This window comes from Nyctereutes procyonoides, unplaced genomic scaffold (genome assembly GCF_905146905.1).
Source record: "Nyctereutes procyonoides isolate TBG_1078 unplaced genomic scaffold, NYPRO_anot_genome, whole genome shotgun sequence".
Taxonomy (NCBI): Eukaryota; Metazoa; Chordata; class Mammalia; order Carnivora; family Canidae; genus Nyctereutes; species Nyctereutes procyonoides.
Genome location: NW_026575032.1, coordinates 11,096,213 through 11,108,275, shown reverse-complemented (window position 1 = coordinate 11,108,275; position 12,063 = coordinate 11,096,213). Strand labels below are relative to the sequence as shown.

Genomic DNA, 12,063 nt, shown 5'->3' with positions numbered 1-12,063 from the left:
TCAATAATCTGTCAAAAACTGACATCACTGTGTAAAGAGCTGTTCATTTCTATATCTCATTTTGGATTGATGTACGTGCACTTTCATATCCTTCAGTTCGATATAACATTTGGCCTTTCATGTTCTCAGTTTAAGCTACAGGGAATTCAAAGCTATTTCAAAGCATAATTATATCAATCTGCATATAAAAGGCTCTATGTCCTACAGAGGGTTCGATGGAAAAGCAAACTCTTTCAAAGAAGAAAATTAGAAGTAATTCCCACAACTAAAATTCACAAAAGTTAATACATTTTTCATCTGATGAGAACAGTTTTATTTTTTTAAACCAATAGAAGATTAATCAAGAAAGTGATGGGGACTTTCTTGTGAGGTAGGGAGGAGAAGAGGAAGAAAGGAGAACTGAAAATTGGAGAGGAAGGCAAAGAAATGATGCATATACATTATACATATTGTTTGATTATACACATCACATCAGAAAAATCAATAATTCATATTGCTGTGGCAGACAATAGGATTCTCACTTCCATATCATATTAGTTATCTGTTGCTGGAAAACAATATATTCCAAACTTGTATGATTCAAAGCTCTTAGTGCACTTCACTGGGAGCCTCTAAGGGCTCTTTTGAGATTGCACTCAAGCTGTTGGCAGAAGCTGTGGTCTCCTCTGAAGATGCAACTTGGGGAAGGGAGTCTGCTTCAGACCTCGCTCATGTGTCTGTTGATAGGCCTCGATCTCGCGCCACATGGGTCTCACCACAGAGCTGCCTCCACATCTCTGCAAGCAATCCAAAAGAGAATGAGAGAGTATACAAGAAGATTCCCAGTATGGAAAACATCACCTTTTATGATCTAACATTAGATCGACATCCTGTTTCATAGAATTGGGTTCCATATCTCAACTACCTTCAGGAGAAGCGAGCTACTTAAAGACTTCAGTAGCAGCAGGTGATAATCATGACGGGCCATCCCAGAGGCTGCCTACCCTACATATATACATTCACGTTAGGTTGCTTTTGGTACCTTTTTATATTAAAAAAGACTTTTCAAAATAGAAGTCCGCTAAATGTGGTTTTAAACCGAAAGTAATTGCTACTCTACAAACTTATTATTTCCAAATATTTGCTCTCCAAATATGACCTCAGTAGTTTTAGAATGTTTCATAACTTGAAAATGACAAGTACAGTTACTTTAATCTTTAAAGTAACTCTTTGTTAATCTTTTTCCCCCCTACGGCAAAAGGAAGATTAGAAAAAAACCTCACAAACATTAGTTGTGTAAATTCTGAAGCGAACAAAATACTTAGCACCGAAGTTATGTAGCATATGGTTATCCTAGTCCCAAACAGTAAAATGTGTCTGTATGTGCCAGCTCTTAATTACCAGCTCATTAACACTCAGGTGTCAATTGCTGGTGGCAAAGGCAATACCCAAATGGCCTAGTTTCTGTCATGCACAGTGTAATTAAATTGACCTCAAGTACTAAAGCTTGCAAGTTGCCTGATACTATTTGGACACTAATTTCAGGCACTATTCAAAGTAGAATAATATGGTGAATAAACCAATGTAAGAGAAAAGCACTATCAGGTTTCAAATTGTATTCTCATACGTAATTATAACCTTAAAACCAATTGAATAAGTAATCGCCATTCGAATCTATATCAAATATAACAATACCTATCACATATTTGGTTTTACTGTTATCCATCTAAAATTTTTAGAACTCAAGATAATGATAAACTCCTTACAAACCAAAAGTGAAAAAAAAAATCACCATAATAGTCACGTTTGGGAAAACGGTAATTGCATATCATATTTTATGATTTCATTTACTGATATGTAATGAGAAAATTATGTATATCTTATGTTTAAATTATTAATTCCCAAATATGAAGCATATCTGTGCTTTCTTTTTTTTTTTATTTTTTTAATTTTTTTTTACATCTGTGCTTTCTAGATAGCCCTAACAACAAAGAAATATGTACTTGTAGTAAGACTCCTACAAACTCTCAATAATCTAAGAGCAGATTATTTTTCATGACTTTGTGTTATAAGACTTAGCTCACTGTGTGCAAAGCTTATTCTTAAACTTCCAGTTAAAAAGAGAGAGGAGATGAATTTATGCACAGACCTTTAGCTTTTCATAAAACTTCACAGAAAAGAACATTTTCTATGGAAAAGTCTACAAGAACAAGTAAAAGATAAAGAAACAAGTGAACAAACAACTGTAACAACCTTTTGGAAGTTTGGAAATGGATTAGCAAGTTGTTATCAACTTAGTAGTTTTGAAAATATGTAATCTTGAGCTAGAAGTTAAGAGTATGTAGAAAGAAATCTGACTTATCCCACAGAATATTCCAAAGGCTCGGGAAATAATAGAACAAATTAGTTCTGAAGTAGGAGTGAATATAAAAATAAAAAGAAGGATCAAAAAATGTCATTGAGAAGCAATTAGACTCCTAGGTTTCTCTCATCGACTGTGCATATGTAGGTGATCAATTATCCCCTCTGGTTAGAAGACAGGAAATTTATTCTCTAAGGAGGTTAAGACAGAGGTGCCTACATTGGAAGGCAGCAGGTACAGTTTAATGTGAGATCATCATACCCAGAAAATGTAGGCCCTTGAGTCTCCCAGCCATCTTTCCCCAATTAATTTTCAGAATGCAAGTGTTCAGGCTGATACCTTCAGGCAGAAGACCTGAAAACGTTTCTCTGAATATCTCTAACTAGCCTAAGAAGAAAAATATACCAAACATATGGACATTGGGGTTTCCTTAATTAAATGATCCAGCAAGATCGCCCAATAGATAAACACTCAACAAGCTTTTCACACAAGGGCAGAGTTTACTTTTAGCATTTTAAACATTGTTCTTAATTATGGGCATACAGCTAAGCATCACCAGACATTTGCAAAAAAAAAAAAAAAGAAAGAAAAAAGAAAGAAAAAGAAAAGAAAAGAAAAGAAGAGAAAAAGAAAAAAAGAAAGAAAGAAAAAAAATCTCTGCCATCAATTCCTGGAGACACTATTCCAGGAAGATAAAATGCATACATGGAAAATATTGCATGCATTGAAAGCATTCAAAATACCTTTAATGAGAAATATTAAGAAAACACAAAGAACTCTTAGATTTAAAATAAAAAAAAAATAAAAAAAAAAAAGAAATAAAAGCCTCAATAGAAGTTCGGAAGATGAACATAAGAAAATCTCTGAGAAAGTAAATTAAAAAAAAAAAAAACATAGAAAGTGGAGAAGAAAAAGTGGAGAAAATTGGTAGGTCAGTTGAGGAGGTTCAATATTCAAATAATAAGGGATAAAGAAAAAGGATGAAAAAAAATAGCGGAAATGATGAGAGCAATCATTTAAATTAAATATCCCAAAACTGAAAGCTTGCATTTAAACATTGAAAGAGCTTACTAAATATCTGCAATTTAGATGGAAACAGATCTACATCAAATCTCATGATATTATGAAATTTCAGAACTTGATGACAGAGACCCTTCCATAAGTTTCCATAGGAGCTGGAGGACCTATGTTCATAAAACGTTTAGTTTCCACTTTGGAAAAATATTCTGCTTTGGAAGACAATATGGAAAACCTCTCAAAGAACCTAACCTTACTATCTGACAAGTTTGCCTTGAAATAAGCCTGACCAAGATCTAAATTCCTCAAGGGTTCTCAGGGATTTTGGTCCTATCAAACAGTGTAACTGTTCACTGTTATGGTATAACCAAAATTAAGCCCAATTTATATGTTGCCTTGACATCTGGCACAACTAGGAAAACATCAAATAATCCAACTCCCCAGTTTTTCTCTCTGCTTTGCTCCCAAAGTTAAGACACCCTAGGCAGACAACCCTACTTCTCAGGGGGACGAGATGAAGATAGGTGTTGGTTCCTTCTAAGCTTGCAGAACAAGCCAATTCAAACAGCCAATCCTATCTCAGCAGAACCAGGGAACACCTTGATACCACAAAGCCTGCCTCCTACAGCCCCTGGCTGTTCACTCTTTCTGAGTGCAAGCCCGTGTGGATGCGCAGCATCCTTCTTGCCACCTTCCACCCCAGGGCTGTGACTACCTGTGATGAATAAATTGCTGTTGGTCTCTTCCTTCCACATGGGATATGCCAGAGAGTCATATTTGACTGCAGCCTGTAGAACAGAGCGTTTGATAACTGTGCAGGTCTAATGAGTGCTGGTTCCATGACCCAAGGCATAATGGCCAGCTTGACATGAAAGAATAGATGCTCAGAGTCCATGATGGACTGTTTGCAGAAGAGTTCTCAGTACATGGCCAACAACTACCACATATATCAGTCTGTCTCCTTTATCAGAAGTCCACAGGCAACTTATGACCCCGTGCAATCCTTCTGGATAGGTGAGGGAAGATGTCTGGGAGCCCAGCAACTGCTGTAGACAGCTGTCTCCTTTTTGGGGGGTGGGGGTGGGGTGGGGAAGGGGGTTAGGCAATGTCCCCAGAGTGAGAATTTACCTCCAATAAAATCCTTTTATCTGTGGAGCCAGCCGGGCAATCAGGCCCCATGATTAGAAGATGAGCCCTTTGACATGCTGGTAACCAGCAGCACTACGACAAGCCCCAGGCACATTGGCTAGGGGCTTTTTCATTGAAACAGCAGTTGTGTCACCTCTCCATTATTTGGGGATGGACTGGTGCCACCACTCTAATGGTGAATAGTGCAAAGCCAAGGAGAACGGTGCCTCACCACTCCTCAGATCCTGGCCAGATGCCATGGTATTAGAGGAGGTCAGCCCTCTCCCAGACCCCTTAGCAACATGGAGAGCCCTGCAGGAGCAAGTTTGTGAATAATTAATCAGAACCTATATACTTTATGGACCATATTGCCACTGTTATATATGATGGAACTTGGAATGTTGCTGCTTTTCATTTCGCATCCAGGATGTCCCTGATAAATGCATGCTCTAAGGGTCAGCACAGTTGACCATACATCAGGCATTCATCTTAGCACTGGATACCCTGGTCAGAAAATGGCTCCATATGTACATTGTTATAAACTCTTGGTGTATTATATAAGAATTGTTCCCTGGAGGTAAAGGACTTTGGGAACCTCTTGTCTCACTGCGACCTAAAATATAAATCAAAGTAAGAGATGTCACTAAGTGTACTGAGGCCACAATTCAAGGCCTCACCAGGACACTCCTATTGTTCCCTTCGGAATTTCAGAGATAATTGATCCTGACCAAAGCATTAAATTCACCTCTCAAAACAGACAATGTTGGGCTCTTGAAGAAGACATTCAATATGATCTCCATGTCCCCTGTAGACCCCAGGCAGCCAGTTTAAATGAGAGGCTTAATGACCCCTTCAAAGAATTCCAAAGAAAGCAAATAACCCTCTGCTATTGCCACAGGCATGGATTAATCTAAATCCACATCCCCTGGGGACATGTACTCCCTGTGCTAATGCCAGATGAGTTCCTCAATTTCCTTTATTGGCCATAAAGGAAACACCTTTAAAGTTCACGTTTTTGAAGGTCACCTCACTTTGTGACTCTCTGTGTTGGCGGCCCATAGCTGATGTATCAAATTAAAAATATGCAGATTATGATCTGCTGAATGAGGAGGCAAAAGCCATCCCCACAAGGTTGGCAGATAGCTCCTCAGTATCCGAGCACCCACTTTGGGGAAATGAACCCAGGGTCATTTTGATCAAAAACACAGTTTCAATACACTCACACAAAAGAAATAAAGTCACAAGGTTTCATTGCTTACAGATCTCAGGGAGGGAGGGAAAAGACAGTCCCCTGTCCCAGGCCATGAGTAAGCAGGAAATGAGAGAGCAGGGTGACAGACACCTAGACAATGGTTGTCGTGGACATCACTGACTTTTCACTGGCTTAATTCTAAGTGGTTATTTTAAAAGGTGCCCCAGGAAAAGCAAAGCAGGAACTTCTGGTGGGAACCCGAAGCTCTGGTCCTTATCTGAACATCCAGACTGTGTGCATGAGCAGGGTAATTGTACTGCGAAATGCCTAGGCAGCAACTCAAAATAGTTGTTTTTCTCATCACACTGTCTTCCTCCTGGTCAAGTGCCTACTTCATGTCCTGGAGAGGTACTTCTGCTACCCAGAAGTCTCAGTTCATCACCAAGGTAAAAACTGATGTCAAGACATCAAGGAATCAATCACGGTATAAGGACTAAAATTAAAGCCCAATATTATGTGCCACCTTGACATCTGGCATATCTAGGAGCGCCTTGAAGGGTCTATCCCCAAGGTCTTCATTCTACCCTGGAGGATAAGATCCCTGAGCCAAACAGCTCTGCTTATCAGGGGGACCAGGAGTGTGGTTCTCAGGTTGTGTGGTTTCATTTCCCTGCTAGCTCCATTGAATTCTCCGTGATCACATCCTCCAGTGGGAAACACGGAAGAGCCCCCACCCCTGGATACCAAAGAAGCCTGCTTCTCGTAGTTCCTAGAAAGGTGGCCCTGTGTTCTGTAAAGTGTCCTTCTCCCCCAGGCTGTGAGAATATTTGACTCATAAATTGTTATCAGTTTGGTCTGTCTGTCCAGTGTCCTGTTATGTGTTCCCCATCCTCAAACCCTAAGGTGGAAATCTCTCCCTCACCAACAGGGTGAAGAGTCAACAATGGAAGTCACCCTTTACCCTCTTTCTTATTTTTCATTTAGTATTTGATTAAATTAATTGAAGTAAACTGAGCTGTTGGGTGAATGTATTAGCTGGAATGATAACGATTTTATCAAGACAGAGGATTCAGACCTATTCTTGGTGAAGTAGCAGTTGTTAAATGGGATTTCTCTGGAAGATGTACTCATATTAGCTTGACTCCAGTTTTGCTTATTCGCTGCCAACATAACATGTTGGTTAAAAGGAATAAAAATGCATATATTAAAACAACATTTTATTCTAAATATAAAAGGACTCTAGTTTCTTAGGCCACACTTCACGGTGCCTTATACATGAGAATCATCCTTAGAAATGAGCATGTGGCATAGAGAGAGCATTGAAATTTAAAAATATAAAGTGTAGTTCTAGATGCTATAACTTATTTTTATATTTTTAAATATAGTTACTCCTAGGATTTCAAGTAAAAATAAGACTCAGAGACTAGAAATGCAGCCTGGTGCAGGTTAAGAATTCAGTCAAGATAAAGGCTTGGGACACTAAGTTTATGGTTATGTTCTTTCATCAGTGGGTCTATATTTGTCTTATTTGTCTTCATAGGTATGTTAAGGACAAGAATATTTTCAAGGACCTGCTCTGCACTAAAAGTTTATGATTCTGTGAGGATCACAGAGAAAGAAAAAGAGAAAAAAGAGAAAAAAAAGAAAAGAAAAAAGAAGAGAGAAGAAAATAAAAGAAAAAAGAAAAGAACAGAAAAGAAAAGAAAATTAATTGCTAATAGAATTTAGATGGGAGTTGATGAATACAGGGCAAACAACCTGAAGGTATTATGACTTTTTTCAAAAATATTTGCTGAAAATGTTATTTGAGCAGATGGAAAGGAAAAATAAATAGCTTTTTAAAAACAATTATTATGTCTATATTTATTTTTATTTATATGTCTTCCTCTTTATTATGTAGTATCTATCATGCATGTCACACAAACAGCCAGAGGTTTTTGACTTAATTTGCCTCCTTTTTAAATTAGGCAAGACCACTTTTGGCATATGCACTAGCCAAAGTCGCACGGGGGGGAAAAAAGTTTAAAAATATTTCTAATTTACATATTACATATTTATAGAATTATTTTCAAATAACATAAGGGAAAAAAATCAACTTAAGAGTTATAATTTAGGGGGGCCTGGGTGGTTCAGTTAGTTAAGTGTCTGCCTTCGGCTCAGGTCATGAGACTGGCTATCATTTGATAAAATGGTAAAAATCTAAAATTCTCTGAATATCTTTAAATATAATGCAGTTCAAGTTCCACTTGGATAGCAAGCAGCTAGCAAAAATTGAGTGATGGGGCATCTGCGTGGTTCAGTGGTCGAGGGTCTGCCTTCAGCCCAGGTCGTGATCCCAGGGTCCTGGGATCGAGTCCCACACATGGGGTCCCCACAGGGAGCCTGCTTCTCTCTCTGCCTGTATCTCTGCCTCTCTCTGTGTCTCTCATGAATAAATATAAAATCTTTTTTAAAAATTGAGTAATAATGAGAAAATTAACAAGCCCTCCTACAAATAAGATTGCCCTTTTCTTCCTTTTATGTTGTGTGCTTAAAGGCAGCACAATCACTCTGGTATATAAAAACCCCAGTCATTCATTTCTCCCTCTCCCTCATCAGTCAGCTGACTGTCTCATCAGGGAGGAAATACCATCTATTTGTTTTTTGAACTGTGTCTCTCCATTCTGTCCTTCCTCCTCCATGTGTACTAGTCCCGTCTCTAAGTTACCTGTGCTCACTTGCTTCCTAGCTAGAGATTTACAACAGTGGGTCTCTCATTACCCCAATTTCCATTTTTGTTTCTCTTCTTTATTGTTATGAATTACCTCATAACATCCTCTAAATCATAATGCAACATTACTTGCAGCATTTATTTTCATCTTTTAATTATTATTATATCTAATACTGGAACAGACTCTTCTGGAGTGTTAGAAGAAGTCTTACATTCAAACTATATCTAAGCTTGAAAAATGCCCAATATCATTCACTCCACCTCAGCAGCAATACTCTTGACTAATAAACACAGTGTTGTAAACCTGTCTTCTAGGTTCCTTTAATGTTATGCCAGGGTCACATGCTTCTGCATGATCCCTTAGCGGCATTTCCAGTTTTCCCCCTGTTGTAGTCCCTATAATTGCAAGTGCATTTTCTTAAGATCACTGAGACACCTTAACCTTAAAATATTTGCGACACTATCATGTAAATCTGTACATCCTTTGTCAGAGAAACAATGGACGTATAGAACGCATACCTACACATATCTACAGAAGCATCCCAATGAGATAGTTGGGTGTTCCTATATTTTAAAACAAAATTCATATTGCCTTTCTCTGTTTTAGTCCTTCCTAAGGTATATCACTTTATCTCATTGTTTACTATAGTTTAGCTAGCATTGCCCAACCATTGTTCATTTTCATTAGTTTTCTCCTTGTTTTAACTTACGTATGTATGAGACTACATGAACTTTAAAAATCATAACTGCTTCTCAGTCTCTTAAAACTTACTGGAGAATGAGGGGAGGGAAGACAATTGGTTGCATTCTCTCTCCCTCTTTTTCCTCTCTCATGTCTCACTTTTTTTCTCTAAGTCAACTTACTTGGTATATTTTATTATGACCATTGCGTTGTCTCTTTGTGGTCTGTGTAGCCCAGCATAAAATAAGGGTGGTTACCACACGGTGCCAGAAGAAATTAATCATTGATGGCCCATGTGTGGAAAAACCCATGCCAGCCTGTTGAAGATCAAATATACCATTACTTTCCAATCAGGCATTCTAAATAGTCTAAAGATTAATTAATAGAGTGGCACAAAATGTATATGTTTGCCTATAAGATGATTTTCTTCATGCATTCCTCCATGAGTCTCTTTTGTGTTGGTTAATACTTTTCCCCAACACACACACACACACACACACACACACACTCAGATACCAATTTTGAGAGAAATGTATTACCAGAAAACCTTGAAGTTGGCCACTGATTCCATTATTAATTAGAAACACAACTGAGAATATTAAACATCCTCACACTTCTAGAATAAAATTCAGTTTCAGGCTTATGCATTACCACACCAATGCTTGTTTTCTTTCCTTTTTTTCATGATAAAGAGAAGAGTCACTCACAACGATAAAGGAAGCAAGAGCATGGAGATGGTGTTCCAAATTAGATAATTGCAACATTCATTAAATGTTTCTTATTCCCAGGCAAACTAGGTGAGCAATGACCCAAGGATTAGCAACTGCTCCCAAACCAAGTAAATATGTATGATGAAGCAAAACAAAAAGTGTCTTCATCTACACAATATTCTCAATAGAAGTTTTTACATGGATTAATCTAGTTCCCTTAAACATACAAGTGCCCTTTTAGAAACACTAATTTAATCACAGATTAATATGAGTTGCTTTATTTTGGTGATAAGTTTAAAAACCTAGTTTTCATAATCAAGAACTAAATATTTTTATTAATTAAAAAGAGGAAAATAAAACAATTTTGAACAACCCAAGGCCAGCTCTAGAGAACATCATCTGCCAAGCTAAGAAATGACAATTTCAAGAAGTCTACAATTAGAACCACTGGGGACTGGGGCTCTGCTTGTTGAGGCGACTTACCCCGTGGGAGATTCCTCCTCCCAAGCAGTCCTTCCTTACTGGATAGTAACACCATAACCAGGCCCCAATCAAAAAAACAGACAAGTAAATGAACTTCTTACTGCTATTCTTTTACCTTCTGAAATTGCTGTCATCAAAATTGAAGCCCACACTAAAAGGACTGACCCTGAATATCAGGGAAATGCTCTAGCTAACTTTCATGCACAGACAGCAACAAGAGTCTATAAAAGTTGCAACTCAGGACTAAACTCCATTCTGCTTCAGCAAAAAAATAACCCCTCATTGCCAGACTTTTGTCACCCTGGCATTCTTATGACATAGCAATTGTCTGCTCCTGAATCAGAAAAAAATAAGATGGGCAAACAGTGGCTATAAATTAAGTAAACAGTTGGAGCTATGGGAAACCCAAGATAACAGTTTTTCCTGGCTCCCTAGTAAACCTCAATATTCAGTTTTTGTATTCCTTTATCCTCCATGGTGCCTTTGAGATGATTCAAATTATGAATAGACATTGGTGTAGCAACTTCTTTAAAATTGTCCAAACATGGGACATCTGGGTGGCTCAGCAGTTGAATGCCTTCCGCCCAAGGTGTGATCCTTGAGTTCCGGGATCGAGTCCCATATTGTGCTTCCTGCATGGAGCCTGCTTTTCCCTCTGCCTCTCTCTCTTTCTCTCTCTGTCTCTCATGAATAACTATTTTTTTAAATGTGCAAACAGTTTAATACCAACATCTAACCTGTCAAGTTCATAATCCTGGAGATACTGTTTTTGTCCCAACAGGGTCTTGGACTTACTCCCTCTGGTCCTTTTGAGCACTTTAGCTGGACTTCATTCAATTGCCAGTTAGTGTGGGTTATATTGATATGTACTTGTTATTTTATGTATGTTTTCCAGATAGTTTTAAGCTTTCCCCTGCCACAGGCTGATGCTCACAGTGGAAAGAAATTATTAGAGAACGTGTTTCTCATTTGGTGATTTCCTTCTGCAATCTCCAGTGATCGAGGCACCCACTTCACTAGACAAATCGTATGAGCCTTAACAAAAACCTTGCAAACTTCTAGGAATCATTACTGTCCCTATCATCCTCAATCATCAAGCAAGGTTGAGAAAACTAATGGGATCGTCAAACTCAAAATCTCCATATTTGTTGAAACTACTGGACTCCCTTGACCTACGGTATTTCCTTTGGCCTCGCTGACTGTTCACAGACCCCCTTTGGGAAACATAAACTAACTCTACATGAGATAGTCATCAGTAGACCAATGTCTATTGGTATACAACTTTCTGCTGATCCCTTGTTGCATGCTAGTATGGCTAGCTACTATAAGTATTTAATGTCTTAGGCTAAAAGGTATAGACAGGTTAAAGAAGTCTTCCCAAATCCCAATTCAAAAGATCCTATTAGTCATTATCTAAAGACCTGAAGTCTGGCCACTGGATATGATTCTGGAAACATCATCAGAGGACTCCCCATGAGCTCCACTAGAAGGGATTTACAAGCACTCTCACCACCGACACTGCTGCAAAACTAGAAGGCACTGAGTCCATGGTACACACCTCACAGCCAAAGAAAGCTTTACTTGACAGTTGGTCCAGTACAGATACTGAAGACCCCCGACTCAAACTGACAAGGAATACAAGTAGCTGACATTCGTGTAGACTTCTTCCACTCAAGACGCCAGGTCAAAACTTCATCCTTTAACTGAACATGAAAGCTATTTTCTTCTCTTTCTTTTCTTCACTCTGGCATTGGCCTGGAGAGCTAACATCCTCATCTATACTTCCTAGACCATTGGTGA

The 12,063-nt window shown here is 38.4% G+C and overlaps 1 protein-coding gene across 1 annotated transcript in view; it reads right to left on the bottom strand.

Annotated features, from left to right (window-relative positions):
• Positions 1-407: 407 nt before the first annotated feature.
• PCDH10 (protocadherin 10) overlaps positions 408-12,063 on the bottom strand; it is a 61,083-nt gene continuing 49,427 nt past the window's right edge. The window contains exon 5 of the mRNA XM_055316936.1: positions 408-776. Within this exon, the coding sequence (XP_055172911.1) occupies positions 709-776 (68 nt within the window). The 3' untranslated portion in view covers positions 408-708. The remainder of the gene's footprint in view (positions 777-12,063) is intronic.